The sequence below is a fragment of the Rhineura floridana genome, chromosome 5 (genome assembly GCF_030035675.1).
Source record: "Rhineura floridana isolate rRhiFlo1 chromosome 5, rRhiFlo1.hap2, whole genome shotgun sequence".
In the NCBI taxonomy this organism is placed as follows: domain Eukaryota; kingdom Metazoa; phylum Chordata; class Lepidosauria; order Squamata; family Rhineuridae; genus Rhineura; species Rhineura floridana.
The window spans coordinates 139,384,133-139,405,724 of NC_084484.1; the positions used below are offsets into that span (position 1 = coordinate 139,384,133).

At 41.9% G+C, this 21,592-nt stretch overlaps 1 protein-coding gene across 1 annotated transcript; it reads right to left on the bottom strand.

Moving 5' to 3' along the window:
• Nucleotides 1-374: 374 nt before the first annotated feature.
• ADGRG7 (adhesion G protein-coupled receptor G7) lies at nucleotides 375-21,085 on the bottom strand. The gene is made up of 10 exons (XM_061629719.1): nucleotides 20,968-21,085; nucleotides 15,222-15,326; nucleotides 14,643-14,809; nucleotides 13,400-13,555; nucleotides 11,208-11,320; nucleotides 8,875-9,206; nucleotides 8,194-8,266; nucleotides 3,419-3,580; nucleotides 1,484-1,640; nucleotides 375-608 (listed from the first exon to the last, which is right to left on the bottom strand). The coding sequence occupies exons 1-10, from the start codon at nucleotides 21,083-21,085 to the stop codon at nucleotides 375-377; spliced, it is 1,617 nt and encodes a 538-aa protein (XP_061485703.1).
• Nucleotides 21,086-21,592: the final 507 nt, after the last annotated feature.

Sequence of the window (21,592 nt, forward strand, 5' to 3'; positions counted from 1 at the left end):
GCAAGGGAAAAAACGTATTGGTAAAAGTGCTAGCAGACAAAGAACAAACTTGAATTGATACTGGCCTGTTAGATTGATGGAATGCTTTCAAACGGGCAGAGTGCAGAGTTACATGTGGACTGCCTTCTTCTGTACATAGAGGGAGGGAGAAAATCCTCACTTATGGCCAATGCCCAATTGACAGCACTGGAAAGAACCATACACAGTGTGGATGGCTCTCTCAAGACTGCCAGGAGTAGGAATGTGTATGAAGTCTTATGCAGCAACAATATTACACTTTTTAAAGAAGTGTTGTCATGCCTTGAACTATTCAAAGATTTCCAATAATTTCCCAAGGTTTTGGGAGAGAAGACAGAAGCTGACATTTTACTTTCTTATCTTTGCCACATCTCTTCGTTGCTACTTGACATAGATAAGTTATCAACATTTCTCCTGGAACCAGAAAATCTAAAGGATTCATTGGGACTCTTTATATGAAGCATATCTAACAGGTAGTATGTCTTTGAATGCAAGTAAAGTCGCATCTCAGAAAGGGATGCAAAAACTTCACCAATCTTCTTTTTTCCAGTGGGTGTTGCAAGAACGTGAAAAACAAAAATCTGGAGTCCCTGTGGGTTAAAAGGGAAGCCAAAAGTTATTACAATAAATTAACATATCAGAAAGGTAACAAAATTCGTGTTTAGCTGATTTAAATATTTATTTATTTATTTACATTTATATCCTGCCTTTCCTCCCAAAAGGAGCCCAGGGTGGCAAACAAAAACACTAAAAGCACTCTAAAACATCTTAAAACCAAAAACCTTTAAAACATATTAAAACAAAAAGGTTAAAAACATCTTTTTTAAAAAAAAAACAGCCTTAAAAACATCTTTAAAAGCAATTCCAACATCTCTACTTAAAAGGCCTGTTGAAAGAGGGAGGTCTTCAGTAGGCGCCGAAAAGATAACAGAGATGGCGCCTGTCTAACATTTAAGGGGAGGGAATTCCAAAGTGTAGGTGCCAGAACACTAACGGTCTCCTTCCTATGTTGTGTGGAACGGACCTTCTGATAAGATGCTATCTGCAGGAGGCCCTCACCTGCAGAGTGCAGTGATCGACTGGGTATATAAGGGGTAAGACGATCTTTCAGGTATCCTGGTCCCGAGCTGTATAGGGTTTTGTACACCAAAACCAGAACCCTGAACTTGGCCTGGTAGCCTGGCAAACTTCATTCCCCCCCTCAAAAAAATTGAGAAATTATGCCCAAATTTGTGGGCCATTTCAGAACAGCCCTAACTTAAACTGATATTGTGCTTGTATTGCTTTTATTGTTGTTTTATATTATGTTTCAACCATTTGGAGGACTCCATGGAGTCATGTTATCCTTGTTATAGAATAGCATCCTGGAACATATGTCAGAGCAGACTGCTGGTCATCTCCAATCCTAAATTTCCCATGATAGCCCAAGTTAAAGTGGGATAAATATAAAATATATGTACCATACCTGTGTAGCATTGAAAATACAGAATAAATAGCTGAAAGCAGTGTTTGTCTGCTCATGGTCTATTAACATCAGATAACCCAAAATCCAGGTGATTCCCAGAACTACAGCTATAGATAAAGTCCCAAATATCTTCATCATGTATGACTTCCTTTTAGTGCTAAAAACAAGTAACAACAAGTAGGTGCTAAGTGTTCTTATTTTCAAAAATCTGTGGAAGAGTATATTTCTCAGCATTTCATTATTTTGCTAAAGTTTGAGGGTGGTTTCCAAAGCTATTGTTCAGCTAGCGGAAGTGACTTGTGTTAGCAGAACAGAACTTTCCCCTCCTGTCCGTTCCCCTGAAGCTCCCCACAAGCCTTCAAAATCAGCTCTGGAGGGTTGGGGGACCCTCTGAAGATTTTGGGACCTCATGGGGAAGATGAGGAAATAGAAGTGTCACTGCACTAGCAGAACTCTATTGACGCTGCTTTGGATACAACCCTGAGCGTCTTATTTGGTTTACTGCAGTCTGAAGCTTGCGGTGATGGAGAACCTCCAGTCCATGGACCTAAATAGACCCACTAGGCCTCAGAGGCTCCACCCAACTGTCAAAGTGTCCAATGGTGGTAGGAGTTCAGGATCCACCCCATTCCTGCTCTTTGGGACTCCAATCCATAGAAACAGCAAGCTGTTAACTTCCCTATTCTTTTCAGTGCTTTTGCATACTAATACTATAAATATTAGAGAGCAACATAGTCTGTTTGGGAGCAATATTCACCTATCAGACCTCAAGCCCCTCCCCTGGAGGTTGCTGGGGGTTTTCCATGCACGCTCACTACACCCTGGTTAGGGCTGCAGGCTGCCTGCTTTTGTTCTGTAACATCATGGGGCTTTCCACTGGCAGCATGTGAGTGCTGATGCGTATATAAAAAAATCCTAATGAAAATTTTCAGCATTTTAGTACAAATTTCTCCTCATAAACATATTTTGGCAGTTTTGCTAATGTACACGTTTTTGCAAGCAGTTTCTCATCATATAATGCATTCTATATGTTATTTTCACTCATATATTCATTTTTATGCACACTTTCTCCAAACATACGCATTTTGGTAAACTGGCTGGTGAACTGCATTGCAAAATTCAAACAAATGTGAATTTCGAAGGATGGCTGTGTTACGGTTCTCATGTTGTTTTGGAAAGTGCAAATTTGACAGATTCGGCTTGAAATGCAAACTGAATTGAATTTCTTGTCCATCTCTACTGCATGGTAATGTGAGGACATGAGTGTGCAATGTTGTATTTGGTTTGCAGTCACAGAGTTGCCTTGGATACTGTACATGTTTGGATGACTGTTGATCTTTTCTACCTTTTCCCCTCTATTTCCAATATTCAGAGGTGAGTGCTGATGCTTATGTAGCCAAAATGACACCATCCAGGGACAAGAGAGAAGGATCAGCAAGCTCAAGAAAATTCCAAGGTTTGCAGAAGTACAAAAAAACCCCCAACACTTAAGGGAAAACAGCCTAAGAGAGAGAACCCCAAAAATGCTAAGGACTGAGCATGCTCAGATGCCACAGAATGTTCACTGTACATTTGGGTAGGGAGCACAGAAAACCAGATGGGGAGAAGGACATGACTGGCTGGTTGACTGGAACACTTAACAGGAGCCCCCCCAAAAAATATTTTTGTTGTTTATCTCACTTTTTACTTCCTATTTCTATTGGTATTGTACATTCTACTTTTCAGCTGGCAGTGCCTAGGACATAAACTTGGTTGCACATACTGCTAACATAACAACTGCCATCACAGTGGACAATAGGATTGCTTTACCCCAGACTTAAATGTTCCTTTAACAGAATAATGTATTTGTTATCAATAGTTTTTATTCATGCTGTAAAAAGAAAAAAAAGTGTTTTAATTCACAATGATGTGTACATTTTGGTTCTGCCTTCATACCTTGTCAGATGCTTATTTTCCTTCCATATCACAAAGATGGTGATCTTCATAAAGACAGTGAAGTTAAATAAGAGGATGACGGCCACTGGCAAAAGGAATGCCCATAACATAGGTTTTTCAGCAGAGAATGTGCCATCCGGCTCAAGGGCTTCAAGCCAACAACTTTAATATAAAAGAAAGATAATTTTTCTAGCAATTTTACTAATCAGAAATCCTATAAAATACAAAGCCATAACAATTTATATGTCTATGATCTTTTGTCATTGGAGGTTATCAGTTTTCTGCTAACAGTAATATCATATGGAGAATGAATGGATTTTTAGAATGAAATACTATAGACCTTCATAAGCATTCTTCAGAAAGGATATTATCATCATCATCATAACAACAACAACAACATATATTAATTAATTTTCTATCCCACCCTTCCTCCTAAAGGAGCCCCAGTGTAAGTTGTCTAGGTATTCCTACAGATGATCTATTTATTGAGCATTAATCCTGATGTACTTGCACATAACCTCCAGTTAGATTATATCCGGTCCTTACTTAACATTTGTCGATTTGTTTGCAGGGAGGTTATACGACAATAAGCATTCATCCTGATGTTTGCTGCGTGTTTATTCATCTTCCCATTAATTCCCATTCGTCATTCATTCCACACTTTTCAGTGCATTTTCCCATCACTTTCCTAATCACAAAGAGTTCATTTCTTTTTTAAAGTAGATTTGTTGCACAAACCTTTATTTCCTGGTGTACACTTCAATTTCTGACACAAAATACTGTCAGTCTAGAGGGCCTCTGAATACATATGTATGAAGAATACAGAGCATAAAGCTCTATTTTTTTATTTATATTATTATTATAATTTTGGGTTTTAATATGGGCTAAATAAATAAATATTGATGAATAAATACATATTAAGATATTCAGCCTAGTCACTCCTGGCCGTACAGCTAAGGGTGTCTGAGAAGGGTGGGTAAAGACAAGTTTGCTGCATCAATATATCATGGAAGTCACTTATCTGTCTTGGAGTTGCCTCGTGAAATGCATTTGCTGTTACTTAGCAGTAGCATAAAAAACAAGAATTAGGCAATACTCAAGAAATCTTAGAGCCGCACTGTAGCTGAAATTAAGTTGCCTTTGCATTGAACATGCAGGCTTTTATAAATGTACGCATCAGCTATGGCTGCAGGCCTGGTGTTAGCACCTGATATAGCAGGGCATTTGCCAGAGTTCACATGTCCCACCAAAGTCCATCAGGGCTGACACTTGCATGGGCCCACCCCCAGCACCCACCACCTCTTGGGCCACCAGCAGCTGTGTGTCTCTGCCTTGCTCCTGCAAGCAGACTTACCTAATTATGGTGTTCTGTTACAGTGCCACTGCTACCAGGTAGGTATGGTGGTGAGTGAGCACATGAGAAATGTAGGGTGGTAGCTCCTCCACTCGCCCCCCATAACACTTGTGAGTTGATTTACCCAGAAGTAGTAGTGTGCTCATGAGCTGCTGCTGCCACTGGGTAAGCAAGGTCTACGGGGGGGAAACCTGCCAACCTCCCCCTCACATACAAGTAGGCTTACCCACAGCAGTGTTAGTCCATTGTAGCACCACCACTGCCAGACACCAATGGAAGATTTCCCCCCAATGCAACTACCACCTTCAGATGAGGATTGTCCTCAGGACTGCAGAAGGGGTGGAAAGGGTCAAAATCTCTTTTTATCTATTCCTATCATTATCAGGCCCCCACCCCACCTAAGCTAATTCTATTTGCATTCCCCAAAAGCCCCTGCATATTCAGTATAGGCACATTTAAGTCATTAGTAGTTTGGCCTTTAGGTGAAGGAAGCTGTCAAAGATTCATGTAGGTCTTCAGGTGCGGTCCAAGCATAGATGGATGAGGCTGCATGATTATAAGTGTGTGCATGAAGAACTGTGTGTGCATAAAATGTGTCAATAATAAACCAGGAACTACTGGGGAGATGGAGGAAGAACCAGTAAACACAGGAGTTCCCAGAACCACCTCAGGTCAAGGGAGTGGAACTTGCTTCTTTCAGAATTCTGCATATGACTTAGAAAGCTAATCGCTAATTTTATAGGAGGACGCACACGGCAGATGAAACCAGTGGGTGATCCACAGAGATGGAAAAAATTCAGAAATGTGTATGATGAATAAAGACTCCTAAATCTCTTGTCTAAAGTATTGGGGAAGAAGTCAACGGGCACAAAGATATTGTCCTACTTTTCATTTGTTGTTTGGGGGTAAGCAACTTTTTTGGCTTTGTGTCCAATAGTAGCAGGTATATTATTACTTATTTGATTTTTATCCCACCCTTCCTCTAAGGAGCTCAGGATAGTATACCCCTTATTTTACCCCTCTGCGACTCTTCGAGAGTGTTAGGCTGCGAGGCTCGGTTTATCATTAAGCAAACTGAGGCAGCCACCTCAGGTGACAGATGCTGAAGGTTAGGGAGCGATAATGAGGGGTTGGAAGTACAGAACTTTGTGTGCCGCACAGCTTGCCCTGTATGCCTAAGCCAGCCCGCTGTCCTCAGGGACAGTGAAGGATACTGTCCCATTATCAGTGTTGAAATAAGAGTAAACTGCCAGTCTGGATGGCTTTTAGAAACAAGTGCCAACGTGTCCTTTACCTCAGTCAGCAAAAAGCTACCCCTGCAGAATGCTAATGGCTGGGCCAAGGTCACTGAGTAAGCTTCATGGCAGACTATTCCCAGAATTTATTGATGTTATTATTTATTTTTATAAAGTGCCTAAAACTGCTAGACACCATACAAAAATTAAATAACACTGGCCCTGATTAAAGCACAGGGCAGGCCCTACCATTAGGCAGAGTGAGGTGGCAGCCTCAGCAGCAGAGGCAGAAGTTTGGGGCTGCAAAGTGGCAGGGCACAGCTCAGTATGTGTGTGCCATGCAGCCTGCCCGCACATCCTAGTTTTATTTTCTCGAGTCACTTCGAGACTTTTAATGTAAAAAGTGACAGATAAATGTAATAAAAATAAGAATTGCCAGTCCAGTCTGCTTTGGTATGGAGGGGCATCTTTGCCTTGAGCAGCAAAATATCTTGAGCTGACTCTGCTAAAGCATCGTGATTAAGGGACTTAATTGGTTTTAATCAATTAAATATCCATTCTTTTTTATTGTCATCATTATTGCCTTCAGACAAACTTTTTTCTTGTTGGAGGACTCTGGATTTCAAAACAGGGATCAAATATGTGTGGCTTTTTTAATAAGATTTTGTACCCCAATGCATTAATTCAATTATTTAACAGCATCTGTCTTCACAGTGGAAGATATAGGGCAGATCCCTGAACCTGAACTAACATTTGCAGGAAGGGATTCTGAGGAACTGAGACAAATAGTGGTAACGAGAGAGGAAGTTCTAGGCTTAATGGACAATATAAAAACTGATAAATCACCAGGCCCGGATGGCATCCACCCGAGAGTTCTCAAAGAACTGAAATGTGAAATTGCTGATCTGCTAAATAAAATATGTAACTTGTCCCTCAGGTCCTCCTCTGTGCCTGAGAACTGGAAAGCGGCAAATGTAACGCCAATCTTCAAAAAGGGATCCAGAGGGGATCCCAGAAATTACAGGCCAGTTAGCTTAACTTCTGTCCCTGGAAAACTGGTAGAAAGTATTATTAAAGCTAGATTAACTAAGCACATAGAAGAACAAGCCTTGCTGAAGCAGAGCCAGCATGGCTTTTGCAAGGGAAAGTCCTGTCTCAGTAACCTATTAGAATTCTTTGAGAGTGTCAACAAGCATATAGATAGAGGTGATCCAGTGGACATAGTGTACTTAGACTTTCAAAAAGTGTTTGAAAAGGTACCTCACCAAAGACTTCTGAGGAAGCTTAGCAGTCATGGAATAAGAGGAGAGGTCCTCTTGTGGATAAGGAATTGGTTAAGAAGCTGAAAGCAGAGAGTAGGAATAAACGGACAGTTCTCCCAATGGAGGGCTGTAGAAAGTGGAGTCCCTCAAGGATCAGTATTGGGACCTGTACTTTTCAACTTGTTCATTAATGACCTAGAATTAGGAGTGAGCAGTGAAGCGGCCGCATTTGGAATACTGTGTACAGTTCTGGTCGCCTCATCTCAAAAAGGATATTATAGAGTTGGAAAAGGTTCAGAAGAGGGCAACCAGAATGATCAAGGGGTGGAGCGACTCCCTTACGAGGAAAGGTTGCAGCATTTGGGGCTTTTTAGTTTAGAGAAAAGGTGGGTCAGAGGAAACATGATAGAAGTGTATAAAATTATGCATGGCATTGAGAAAGTAGATAGAGAAAAGTTCTTCTCCCTCTCATAATACTAGAACTCGTGGACATTCAAAGAAGCTGAATGTTGGAAGATTCAGGACAGACAAAAGGAAGTACTTTACTCAGTGCATAGTTAAACTATGGAATTTGTTCCCACAAGATGCAGTAATGGCCACCAGCTTGGATGGCTTTAAAAGAAGATTAGACAAATTCATGGAGGACAGGGCTATCAATGGCTACTAGCCGTGATGGCTGTGCTCTGCCACCCTAGTCAGAGACAGCGTGCTTCTGAAAACCAGTTGCTGGAAGCCTGCTGGAGGGGAGAGTGTTCTTGCACTCGGGTCCTGCTTGCAGGCTTCGCCCAAGCACCTGGTTGGCCACTGTAAGAACAGGATGCTGGACTAGATGGGCCACTGGCCTGATCCAGCAGGCTCTTCTTATGTTCTTAAAGTACACTGCATTAAGTACCAAACAGATATTTCAAATACATTTGCACTTACAATTCTTCTTGTCGGTAGTTTGAGTTTTCAACAGTGACTGCCAGTGTTATAGAAACAAGTAATGCTGGTGTTCCTAATTGAAAAACAAAGAACAAGGTATTGTTTAATTGATACAGCCTGGATCAATCCTAATTGCAAAAAATATTTTTAAATTTAGCCATCAGTTCTGAAAGTTCTAGCTACATAGCTTTCTTGCCATTGGTGTTACAATTTATTTTTTTGAAGAACGAGGTAATTTTTTTAAAAATGAAAGAGGCAATGTTATGCCAATGTTTTAAGGACAACAGAATTAAAATACAATAGAAGGCTTAGTTGGTACTGTTCCAGGGGAATAACCATCCAGACTGAGAATGAATAACATGAGAGTTCAGATGAGAATCCTTGGAGGCTCCACATACTGTATGCAAACCTGGGCAGCAACCATCACGCTAGGACCATCATGCTAGTGCCCCATATTAACTGAGTGCACCCCCAGAATTTTCAGCAGTATTGCAGGAGATTCCAAAGCACACCCTCAGTTTGCATGGAGGACATCTTCACTCTAACTGGACAGAAAAGGTTTGAGCCAGACCTGACTCAAAATATAATCTTGCATGGCTAGATCATGGCTATTTGCGATTTAACAAAAGGGGGGGTGGGAGTAACAGACACTTGCAAGCCTGAGAGTGACTTTCTTCTTACCCCATCCAGTTAATAACATGATTAAACTGTAGTTTCGATGAAAATGTCGCTGGGTTTTTATTGTCAGCAAGTACAATTGTACTGAGTTGAGTGTAGTCCACATGAAAGTTGCCAGCAGGAAGTAATGTAGTAAGGCCGCTACAGCTGTGCACCAGGAGTTTGCAAGTGGATGTTCTTCATCTGATTCAAGCATGGTGTTGGGAGCAGAGATTGCACTGTTGCTCTTATTGGCATTTGAATTTTCAATTCCAGATATAAAGATGATATTAAATATCAACATAGATGAGCAGAGAGACACAAGAATTATGGTAGTTGACATTTTCCGGGTTTTCCTTTTGATTGGTATTCATTATAAGGTTACAAAACACAAGGGGAGGGGAGAACAAAAGAGATTATCTGTTATCACTTCCTATAATAATGAACTGGGGGGGGGTGGCACGTAGCCTAAAATGTTTTGAGAAAGAAGAGGGAGGCATTAACACACTTGCAAACATACAAACAATCTTAAATTTAAGAAATGGGGGTGGGGGGAGAAAGCCCAATGAGACCTAAGCATGCTCACAGAATTTTGAACATCACTTGAAAATAAAAACTGGTGAATGTGTAGTGGAAGAGAAAAAGGGTGAGTGACTAAACAGGAGCATTCCTAGTACAAGGTGAAGATACACTGCAACATTTTGTTGCAGGCCCCATTTGTTCCCTCTAATACTGAACTCAACTTTGGAAGGAAAAGGAGACTATCCAAAAATAAGGCAGTGGTTTCTATACAGCTGGAGAATTCCCTAAGTGCACAGTGTCACGGATATATAGGGGAAATAATTTGACTGTGATCCCAGATTAAGATGGTGATCTACTCCAGTGCCTAATACATCATTTTACTTAGTTTAAAATTAAATTTGTACATTCTTGCTGTCAAAACAGCCTGCTGTAACCTCTCACCTAGAAACCCACCACACTTTTTACCTCTGAACTCTTAGTTTACCTTTGTTAAGTGCTTAAAATATTATTAGACCTGCTTTTCACTTGTTGTATTCCTATATCTGGAAGAGTAAAAAAAAAAAGCCTTTAAGGGGCTTTACGAGGAAGGAAATTGCTTCAGCTAGTATTGTTCAGAAGAGGGCAACCAGAATGATCAAGGGGATGGAGCGACTCCCTTACGAGGAAAGGTTGCAGCATTTGGGGCTTTTTAGTTTAGAGAAAAGGCGGAGCAGAGGAGACATGATAGAAGTGTATAAAATTATGCATGGCATTGAGAAAGTGGATAGAGAAAAGTTCTTCTCCCTCTCTCATAATACTAGAACTCGTGGACATTCAAAGAAGCTGAATGTTGGAAGATTCAGGACAGACAAAAGGAAGTACTTCTTTACTCAGCGCATAGTTAAACTATGGAATTTGCTCCCACAAGATGCAGTAATGGCCACCAGCTTGGACGGCTTTAAAAGAAGATTAGACAAATTCATGGAGGACAGGGCTATCAATGGCTACTAGCCGTGATGGCTGTGCTCTGCCACCCTAGTCAGAGGCAGCATGCTTCTGAAAACCAGTTGCCGGAAGCCTCAGGAGGGGAGAGTGTTCTTACACTCGGGTCCTGCTTGCGGGCTTCCCCCAGGCCCCTGGTTGGCCACTGTGAGAACAGGATGCTGGACTAGATGGGCCACTGGCCTGATCCAGCAGGCTCTTCTTATGTTCTTATGCTTGCTAACATGACAAAAATTGCCACTTGTCATTACTCTTAACAAGCAAGTTGCTGTAAAAAAAACCACAGTCATGCTGATGTAAAAGAATAATATGACCAATGGATATGGTAATATCCTTTTACATATGAGGCATCCTTCAGAACTCTTCTAAAACCATCTGCTACTGGCTGATGTGAACTCTGTTGATCATACTATCCTTTTTCATCAGCCTGATAGCGCATTTTTTACAGCAGCTTGATTGTTATGAGTAGTGAGTAATTTGACCACACTGTTGGGCATATTAGTTAAGAGGCCAGATTCACATGACCAATTGTTTGATACTGTTTTGAACCATCAAGGAAGATCATGGTTGAACTGCATTTGATTTTTGGTGTACACTATTGTCTGTCACACAACTTTGTTTGTTGATCAGTTATTTATATGGATGGGATGTTTTAAACCATTTTTGTATTAAAGGGTTTACATTTATTTCTTCATAAGATTTGAGCAGAAGTTGTTCACACATTTTATACTTTTGTCCTTGCCCAACTTGCTATTTATGGTTCCTCTAAAGCTGGATTCTTTCCCCCATCTGTTCAGCCATGACATTTCTTAATGGGTCTCCATTTGTCATTCCTGTCCCTGACTTTGTCTTACCTGGTATGAATCTGAAACACAATGGTAGAAGTCAGGCCACCAATGGACAAACCACAACCAATATAAGATACGATCTTTAGAGGTTTTAAATATTTATAATTGATCTTGAAGCTCTGTTAAAAAAAAAAGTTATTCATCCTTAATATGTGGCTTGACCCTATATATATAGGTGGTGTGACCTTGCTATTAATTGCTGCAAAACAGTATGGGGTTTGGACGAAAGAATATTAATGGGCCAGAATAACTGATTGATGTTTCTTAATGATCCGTGGCCAAGCCATGGCAGCCACACATGTTACATAGGAAGCTGCCTTATGCCAAGTCGGACCATTGGTCCATCTATCTCAGTATTGTCTACACTGACTGGCAGAGGCTCTCCAGGTGACCAGGCAGGAGTGTTTCCTCAGCCTTATGTGGAGATGATGGGAATTGAACCTGGGACTTTTTGCATGCAAAGCACATGCTCCACCACTGAGCTAGGGCACTTCTTGAATGACTCAGTAGGGTTTCCTAGATAAAGGTTTCCTAGATAGCAGATGCTTCTTGATTAAAATTCCTCATCTTTTCCTTACCCCCTGCACTCTGCAACCTGCAGCTAAGACAAGGGGGCTAAAGTGTGTGTCTTTGTGTGTGTGTGTGAGAGAGAGAGAGACAGAGCATCTTGAGGTGCTGGGATTCCTCCCTGGAGACCTGATGTAAAGGATGGATGGATGGATTGTTTGCACTTCCTTCCAAGGTAGCCTAGGGCAATGTACAATAAAGAGGTAGGGGCCTGCTGATTTCTTGGGAGTTCTTAAGCTGTTTGCCTCAACCTTTGCTTCACATGTAGATTTGTAAATATACAAAAAAACTCAAAAGTCTCCAGTAACATTTCCTCCAGAATGAAGCCAAAATCAGGTAGCTACAGTGCTCCTTGAAGTGGTAATCACGGGGCAATATTGTTACAGGATTGTGGGGTTGGGATGGATGATTTCTATGGGTCCCCTTCAAGCATGTAATTCTGTATCTGGAAGCTGGGATCTGCAGTAGAAGACACCTGCTGTAATGACCAAGCTATGGCTAATGGGTCTGTCAAGTGCCCCCATTAACATGTGTAAGGATTTGACCAAGAAAAGATGTGTTGCCATAGGAACAAGGCCCTCATCCTACCTCACCTGGCTGGGGCAGGAGGTAGATTTTGAGTTAGTCTGAGGTGAAGCTGGAAAGACACAGAGAGGCTTGCCCTGCTCTCTGTGCTGAACCCCAAACTAGACTCCCCTAGAAGCCTAATGGGGAAGCACAATCTGTTGGTGTGTTAATGCTGTGAGCCCTTCCATCTTAGGCTCAGGTTGTATATATGTGTAAATAAACCATATATCATAAAGACACCACAGTCTCCACTGACCTTCATTCCAAGGAAACCAAACCCTGGGAAAGCCTGGAACCCCTGGAAGTCTTGTACCACTTGGCGATTGGGGTGCATGCAACAATAGATATCTAGCACACATGGATGAATTGATGTACTTATATGTGATGGCTTTGCTTTTAATTTACAGGGGACAGAAAATCACAGATTAACCAAAGCATATGTTGCTGCTTAAGAAGATGTCACATCTCATATGTTGTTTTTCTAGGCAGATCTAAAAAGGTAAGAACCAGGACTGGGGTGGAGTGGGAAGTTTGTTGTTGTTATGTGCCTCCAAGTCAACTACAACTTATGGTGACCCTATGAATCAGTGACATCCAAGAGCATCTGTCATGAACCACCCTGTTCAGATCTTGTAAGTGGGAAGAGAGTAGGATAAATCCTGCACCCCAAGTCTGTCTTTCCAGGATACCCAAGAAGTGTGTACAGTCACAGGCCACTAGGCAGAAATCATGATAGGCTTGCCCCCAATTTTCCTGCAGGCAGATAAATGGGTCTAACTAGATGGGAAAAAATAGAGCAGTGTGTGTATGAATGTGTATGTATTATATATAAAGCTTTTATATAAAGGGTTATCTCCAAATCCATCAACGTTAATGGGGAAACTGATCTGGATTGTATCATTAATCTACCCTCTGTCCTCTAGTTTCTTGTCTTTTTAGACTACTTTGGGTCAATGGCTATAGCTTCATGTAAATGTGGAAGCATGCTGCAAGTAAGCATTACAACCACTGCAAAAAGAGAGGTGGGGAGAAACATATTGTTTTTATGAAAAACAGTGTCATACCATTAATACTGCAAAATTAGTTGTGTGATTACAGCTGCATTTCAATAACTCTGACAAATCTTTCTCTTTTGTGCAGCCTGATGTATTCCAGTCATTCTGTGAGTAATCCCAAAAGACACACGCGTAGTTGTGCAGCAGAAATTTGGAGCTGTTGTACTGCAAATTGGGGATTTAAAAAGCAAGTCAATAAGAACAGATTGAAGAAATGTTCCAAGCTGTTACTAATCAAGACAGGTTTAGTTGTAGATTTAGCTTGTAGGGTTGCCAGACTGATTCACAGCTGGGAGATCCCCCCCATACCTTTAAACTGTGGTTTACCCCATGAGGCTGGGCTGATGAGGGGGGAAAGTGGACAAAGTCTGGAGGGGGGAGTAAATGAACAGGAGTCGCCATGATTGGCTTCTGAGTTTCCCAGTTCATCAGTAGGTTTAAAGGCAAAGAGGGACTCTCTAGATTGCAACCAGGCAACTTTATTTGGCTGCCATGATTTTCTGGTTAGTAGGTGAAATACTTTTAAAATAGTGTCCATCAGTGGGCGTTTCCACACAGCAGTTCATTGTGGACTCGGAGCTGCTTTTGCATGCAAGTTTGATGCACTATCCACATAATGTCATCCATATTAAATGCTGTTCCAAATCCCCCACCCCCATTTAATCAGGATTTACCATTTCCATTGTTGTTGGGTTTTTTTTATCTATTGGATTATTCATGGAGATGGTAAATATGGATCAAATGGGAAAATAATATGGAATGGCATTGTGATGAAAACTCCATTGTGCAGACGCTGCAAAACTTGCATGCATGAGCAGCACTGGGTCCACAACAAAGTGAGAGGCAATGTAGTGAAGTGGTTAGAGTCAGGGCCGGTTCCAAAGGGTGGCCAGGTTGGGCACTGGCCCAAGGGCCCCACAGCTCTAGGAGCCCCTGAGGGGCCCTCCGCTCCCCTTCCACGATCCCGCGGATCGCAAGATGAGCTTCCGAACCGCCCGCCATCCCTCGCACTTCACCTACCTTTCTCTGCTGTTCGCACAGGGTTGCCATCAATAAATATGGCGGACGAGGTTTCTGTAAGGGACTGAAGCCTCTGCCGCCATCTTGGTTGATGGCAGCAATGCGTACGCTGCATAATGCTGATTAATTTCTATGAGGATTTTTCAAAATACAGCAAAATGCTGCAGAACTGATTGGAAAAATTAGAAACTGAGAGAAGCCAAAACTGACAAATTCACCTATCAATACTCACCTGTGGGCTTAAGGCTATCTTAACATGATTGATCATTGTTCCATGAGCATTGCCAGAGATAATTTGATTACTGTTGTTTTCTTCTAATCTATTTCTATAGTTTTTTGATGGGAAAAGCCTGTCATTTTGATACAGTACAAAACCAACTCTTTCCCTTCCAGTTGAATCTATAAATAGCAAACAGAAATTGAAGACAGTCAGTATATACAATATATAGATATAATTTCCTAATCTACTGATTTTAAATTTATAAGAGTTCCAAACTCTTAGTAAAGGCAGCAAATCTACATATACATTATTTTATGCATGCAATTCTGCTGCCTCCATTGAAATGAATGGGGAAACTCATGTGCCCCAAAACTGTATGTCTGCATAAATGCACACATAGGGCTACAGATACAAACAAATATATTTGAAAAAATAGTTCATAGATAGTTTAAAGCTTTTTAATTATATGTAACATATATAACTCTGTATATTAACAATTTATTAAGGAAATATCCAAAATCTCTTTCCATCTTTGCGTTCTTTGAATAATTTGTTAGTTATATTTACAAGAGAAGAATATAATATACCTACTTGCGACATTGATGAGCATCTGAATTTCTGTTCTATCATCAGTTTTCAGATTAGTCGCATGTTCATCTATTAAGATTCTGTCCGAAACTAAGCCATTGGTTGATCCTGTATAGAAGAACATTCACAAAGTTGTTATGCGATTATGTAGGAATCTAATTGGTAACCACAAAAACAGAGTTCAGAGCAAGCACGTATGAAAAATGTTGTGCTAAGGGTTATTTTTACTATCAATTGTCAAAAGAAATTTGATTGGTGTCTGGATTGATTGATTGATTGATAAGGAGAGATCACAACTATGTTGTTATGCAACTGTGCTATGCAGGCAGATTCATTCATTCATTCAACTAACTAGCTGTCTAACTACATTTCACCACCCAATAACTAAAGTTCTCTGGGCAGTTTACAAAACAGAGTTTAAAACCATAAAATGCAAAAGTGTAAAAATTAAACATAATATGAAATCTAAGATAATTTGCCCTTCACTAGAAGTTCCCAGGGCAGGTTGCAGTGTATAAAAACACAATTAAAACAGTAAGAAACCACCCTACTCATAACCCCAAAATCCATACAACACATTACAGGCAGGATCCCAAAATCATTGTTTAAATTTTCAAAGGCCAGGTAAAAGAGGTGTGTCTTTAGCAACTGATGGAAGCTACCAGGAGATGGTGACAGGTGCACATCTGTGGAGTGGGAGTTCCACATTCTTGGGTCCATTACCGAGAATGTCCTCTCACAAGATGCCACCCCCTGAACCTCCTGAGAGTGGTGAACCACCAGGAGGGCCTCCTTCACAGATTTTAATCCCTGGGCTGGTCTTAAATTGGAATCAGAAGTTAATAGGCAACTAGTGCAGCTGCTTCAAAACATGTTATATGTGTTCTTGCAGCCATCATTCCCCACCAACAACCTGGTTGCTGCATTCTGCACTAGCTGCAGCTCCTGAAGCATTTTTAATGACAATCTCACATAGAGTGCCTTACAATCCTCTTATCTGGAGGTTACAAAGGCATGGAGTACCGTAGCCAAGTTATCTCTGTCCAAAAGGAGCCATAGGTGGTAAACTAGCCAGTGCTCTTCCTTCCATGGGAGCACAACCCTGTCTAGAGCAGATAGCCTCCACCCTCTTGGACCTGAGAACTCAGAATACATAACTCCTCTGTCTTGTCTAGATTCCGTTTCAGTTTGTTGGCTCACATCTAACCAATCACTGACATCAGGCACCAATTTAAACAGCCAATTAAAATAGCCAGAGAACAAAACAAAAATAAAAGCAACAGTGGTGCAAGGATCTAAAAAAGCATTAACCCATTTTTTAAACTAAAGCTACAATTCTATACATACTAATGTAGGAATAAGTTACATTGAATACAATGGGGCTTACTACTGAATAGACATGTATAGGATTGTAGCCTTAAAATCCTGGGAGAATAAAAAGGGCCAGTCCCTGGTATCTCCAGTTAGACAGTGCAGTAGCAAATGGGATGAGAAAGACCTTTCTGAGAGTCCCTGCCAGTCACAGTAGACATCACTGGACTGGATGGACAGGCAGTCTGATCAGGTATAAGTCAACCTCCTACATTCCAGCAGACAGACCTAAGTAGTAATTCATTAATAGGCAAAAAACCTTGCAGTTTAAGAACGTACCTATAGCCAACAGATATTTCTATCAAACTTTAAAAAGCAGGGAAATTGGGCAGCTATAGTGAATGCACCAGGGAAGCAGGAAATCTGACCTCCTTTCTGAGATATTGTACTGCCTTACAAATTTGTCAAAATGCAAACACAATTTGGGTTGGACTTTCACAGCCCAATCCACTTCCTATGTAGCTTGGAAGAATTTGGTAACGTGCCTCTGAGCCTATGGTGAGCGGTAGCAATACCTGCCATCTCCAAAGATGGAGAATTACATTTTTGTATGTTTGTTGGTGTTCTTCTTACTTTGCTTCATTCCTGTGTTACTATTGTTTCTACAGAGAATCTAATCTAGAAAATTTTATTTCTCTCATTATTCATCCTAGAAACCTGTGTCAAATTTATTTTTATTAATTTCAAAGCCTTTTTATTGGTCAGTGTCATATGATGGTGAAGACAGCCTTTTGTGTTTCAAATTGGAGGTTATGTTCTATTTCTATTTTGGGTCCATTAACTGTTGAATCTGAAACTGCAGTTTGATGTAAAATCAGACTGATTACTATATGTTGCTACTTACGCAATGACTCTTGCTGTTGGAAAAAAGAACTTGGCCTGCCCAAGATGCATGTTTTTAGCCTGCTATGCTTGAACTACTCCACTTAAGAAAAGGTGGGCACAGTCAATTAAAAACATAGAGCACGCCTAGAATTTTGCTAGAATATATTTCACCTCCCACTGTTTTATCTTGTGCAAACTGAGACACTCCTGATGTTCACTGGAGACTGTTCTGCAGAATAATCAGTGCCATTATTCCACAATTATTTTTGGAGATTGTTTAGTGTAAAATTCATTAAAATTGCAAAGTAAATAAGATATGTTTAAAGTGACTAGCCCTCACCATATGCTCAGAGGCACATGTTACCAAATTTTTCAAGCTACACAGGAAGTGGATTGGACTGTGAAAGACCAACCCAAACTGTGTTTGCATTTTGACAAATTTGTAGGGCAGTACAATATCTCAGAGAGGAGGTCAGGTTTCCTGCTCCCTTGGTGCATTCACTATAGCTGCCCAATTTCCCTGCTTTTAAAGTTTGATAGAAATATCTGTTGGCTGTAGGTACGTTCTTAAACTGCAAGGATTTTTGCCTACTAGTAAATTTCTCTGCTTTTTATTTATTGAATTTATTAGTTGCCCATCTGGCTGGCTGTCCAGCCACTCTGGGCAATGTACAAATAGGCGTGCAATATCTAGACATTAAAAATCTAAAAACAATGAAGATAAAATCTAGTCCACCCCAAAAGCCTGCCTGAAGAGCCAGGTCCTCAAGGCCCGGCGGAAACTCATCATGGAAGGGGCATGGCAGAGATCATTTGGGAGGGAGTTCCACAGGGTGGGGGCCACAACTGAGAAAGCCCTCTCTCTAGTCCTCACCAGTTTGGCTGTTTTGACTGATGGGATGGAGAGAATGTCTTTTGAGGCTGATCTTATTGGGCGGCATAGCTGATGATGCTGGAGGCGCTCCTTTAGATAGACTGGGCTGAAACCGTATAGGGATTTAAAGGTCAAAACCAACACCTTGAATTGGGCCTGGTAAGCAACTGGTAACCAGTGCAACTCTTTTAGCACTGGAGTGATATGATCTCGTCGGTGGCTGCCTTTAATCAGGTGCGCCGCCACGTTCTGTACCAATTGCAGCTTCCAGACCGTTTTCAAGGGTAGCCCCACGTAGAGCGCATTACAGTAGTCTAGGCGAGAGGAGACCAGGGCATGTACCACCGATGGGAGCAGATGATTGGGAAGGTAGGGGCGTAGCCTCCGTATCAGATGGAGTTGATACAGCACTGCCCGGCTCACAGCCGAAACCTGAGCTTCCATGAACAGTTGGGAGTCAAGAATGACCCCGAGGCTACGGACCTGGTCTTTCAGGGGCAATTGTACCCCATTGAGCACCAGATCCAAATCCCCTAACCTTCCCTTGTCTCCCACGAACAGTACCTCAGTTTTGTTCAGCTTATTCCTTCCCATCCAGCCACTCACCGATTCCAGGCACTTGGATAGGGTTTCTACAGCCAACCTCGGTGAAGATTTAAATGAGAGATAGAGATAATCTGGGAAGTAAGAAATGGGATCCTGTGCAAGCTTGCTGAGAATGGATTGGTCATTTGCATGCTTATCAGTGGGATCTACTCCCCTGCAATCATGCTTACAATAGGTGAAACTGACCACAGGGGATGGGGAGGGGAGGTGGAGGAGGGAGGAGAGGAAGGGCAGAGGGGAGGAAGGGCAGAGGGAAAGAGGGAGATGGGAGCAGGCAGTAGGGGGAGGGGAGGAGGACAGGTTTGATCATTTGCATGTTTATTGAGTTCAGTGGGATTTACTCCTGTGCAATCATGCTTAGGATAGGTAAAACTGACCAGGGGGGAGGGCTGGAGTGGGCAGGGAATGAGGAAGAAGGAAGAGGGGAGGGGAGAGCCAGGACTGATCATTTGCATGCTTATTGAGTTCCATGGGATTTACTCCTCTGTAATCATGGTTAGGATAGGTAAAACTAACCATGGGGGCGGAGCAGGGGGAGGGGAGAGGAGAGGGAAGGAGAAAGGGAGGGGACAGGGGAGAAGGAGGGGAAGGGGAAAGGAGGGGATTGGAGGGGGAGGGGCAAAGGAAGGGGCAGGGGAGGGCAGATTTGATCATTTGCACACTTATTGAGTTCAATGGTATTTACTCCCATGTAATCATGCTTAAGATAGGTAAAACTGACCATGGGGAGGGGGAGGCAGAAGGAGGGGAGAGGGAAGGAGGGGGTTGGAGGGGGAGGGGATAGGAGGGAGGAGAAGGGAGGGTGGGTTTGATCAGTTGCATACTTTCTGTTCAATGGGATTTATTTCTGTGCAATCATGTTTGAAAATGGAAATGGACTGCCTTCAAGTCAATCCTGACTTATGGCAACCCAATGAATAGGGTTTTCATGGTAAATGGTATTCAGAGATGGTTTTACCATTGTCTTCCTCTGAGGGTGAGAGGCAGTGACTGGCCCAAGGTCACCCAGTGAGCTTCATGGCTGTGTGGGTTCGAACCCTTGTCTCCCAGGTCATAGTCTAACACTGACCGGGGAAGGAGGGGGAGGGGTGGAGATTGGGTGGGTGGGTGGTTACTGGGGAAGCCCCTTTCCTTTCCAAAAGGAAAACATTGGAAACAGTATCATTGCTTTTCAGAGTTTCCCCCACCTTTTTATTCTACAGCAAGCACATGTAGCCTCCCACCCAAATTTATAACAAAGCTGTCCCTGGCCACATCCACACCAGGCCTTTATTTCACTTTAGACAGTCATGGCTTCTCTCAAAGAATCCTGGGAAGTGTAGTTAGTGAAGGGTGCTGAGATTTGCTAGGAGACGCCCTGTTCCCCTCACAGAGCTTCAATCAGAGCAACTGACTGTTAAACCACTCTGGCCACTGGAGCTCTCTCAGGGGAATAGCAGTCTCCTCTCAGCACTCTTCACAAACTACACTTCCCAGGATTCTCTGAGGGAAGCCATGACTGTCTCACATGAAATCAAAGTCTGGTGTGGGTGTGGCCCCCTGATTAGGCAAGCCAAGCAGCTGTGAATCTGGCTTTTAGAACACTGACAGTTGGTTCTTACTGAGCATGCCCAACATTATTGTTCAGTCCAATGCAAAATGTATTAAATTAATTAAAAATCAGTGAGGCATTTTTTAACTTTTAAACTGCAGAAGATGAAGGTCAGCATATGGGGCAAGGTCAGTAACAGGATGACAGGTACACTGTGAACATTGCTGATTTTTAATGAATTTCAACAGATTATGTCCAAAAAAAGTCCAAAGTTGTCTGGGTTTCTCTCTCTCTCTCTCTTTAGACTTTGAACATTTGATTCTTTCTGACTGTTTTGTTTATCGCCGTGAAAATTGAGAGGGTTGTTAAGCACGCATTTCTAAGTTCAGGACTATAAGTTTTGTAAGGTTTTGTTTTGAAAGGAGCTTACTGGAAGAATCAGAATTACATGCGCAGATATTTTCAATTTAACATTGCGGAATATGAAAATTCCACGCTGGCTACATTATACAGCCACTCTCATGGCTGTATAATAAACTCACCCTTCAGGGCAGAGAAAAGCACAGTAGCAGAGGTTTTCTGGAGAGCAACTCTTTGAACTGCAATATTGGGCTGCACCACTTCTTCAACAGAACTGCTACTCACAGAGAAATTTTGCATCACCATTGTTAGACTGCATTGAAGAAGAAAATTATACTATGTCAGCAAAAGTGAAAGAGATGCTTGTGAGAGATCTGTGAGCTCATTGTCTTCAGGCTGGAAGCCACAGTCAATACATTAATTTTCAATTCACAGAGTCAAAATCTTCTTCCACGTAGTGTGTTGCAAGCTGCACCTGGAGATCCATTCACAGAGAGAACCTAATGTGGGAGCCAGGTTCTCTGTGGATACAACCATAGACAACTAGATGCAATGCCAGCGATTGTAAAGAATGAGAAAGGTTATGCTATCGTATCGTTATAATTGCTGGGAATTAAGAACCTAAAAAGAACCTGCTAGATCAGGCCAGTGACCCATCTAGTCCTGTCTTCACAGTGGCCAACCAGATGCCCATGGGATGCCCACATGCAGGACCTGAGGACAACAGCACTCATCCCACCCGTCACCCGGTGTCCAGCAACTGGTATTGAGAAGCAAATGGCAGCTCTGTCCCTGGGGGAGAGGGAG

Bases quoted from the DNA above. Each gene is read 5' to 3' on its own strand.
- ADGRG7 (XM_061629719.1), bottom strand. From the start codon at position 21,085: ATGCAAAATTTCTCTGTGAGTAGCAGTTCTGTTGAAGAAGTGGTGCAG. The intron at 11,321-13,399 runs GTATGACACTGT...TTTTTTTAACAG, and splicing joins CTAATTTTGCAGTATTAATG to AGCTTCAAGATCAATTATAA. The intron at 609-1,483 runs GTATGGTACATA...TTTAACCCACAG, and splicing joins GTATTTTCAATGCTACACAG to GGACTCCAGATTTTTGTTTT.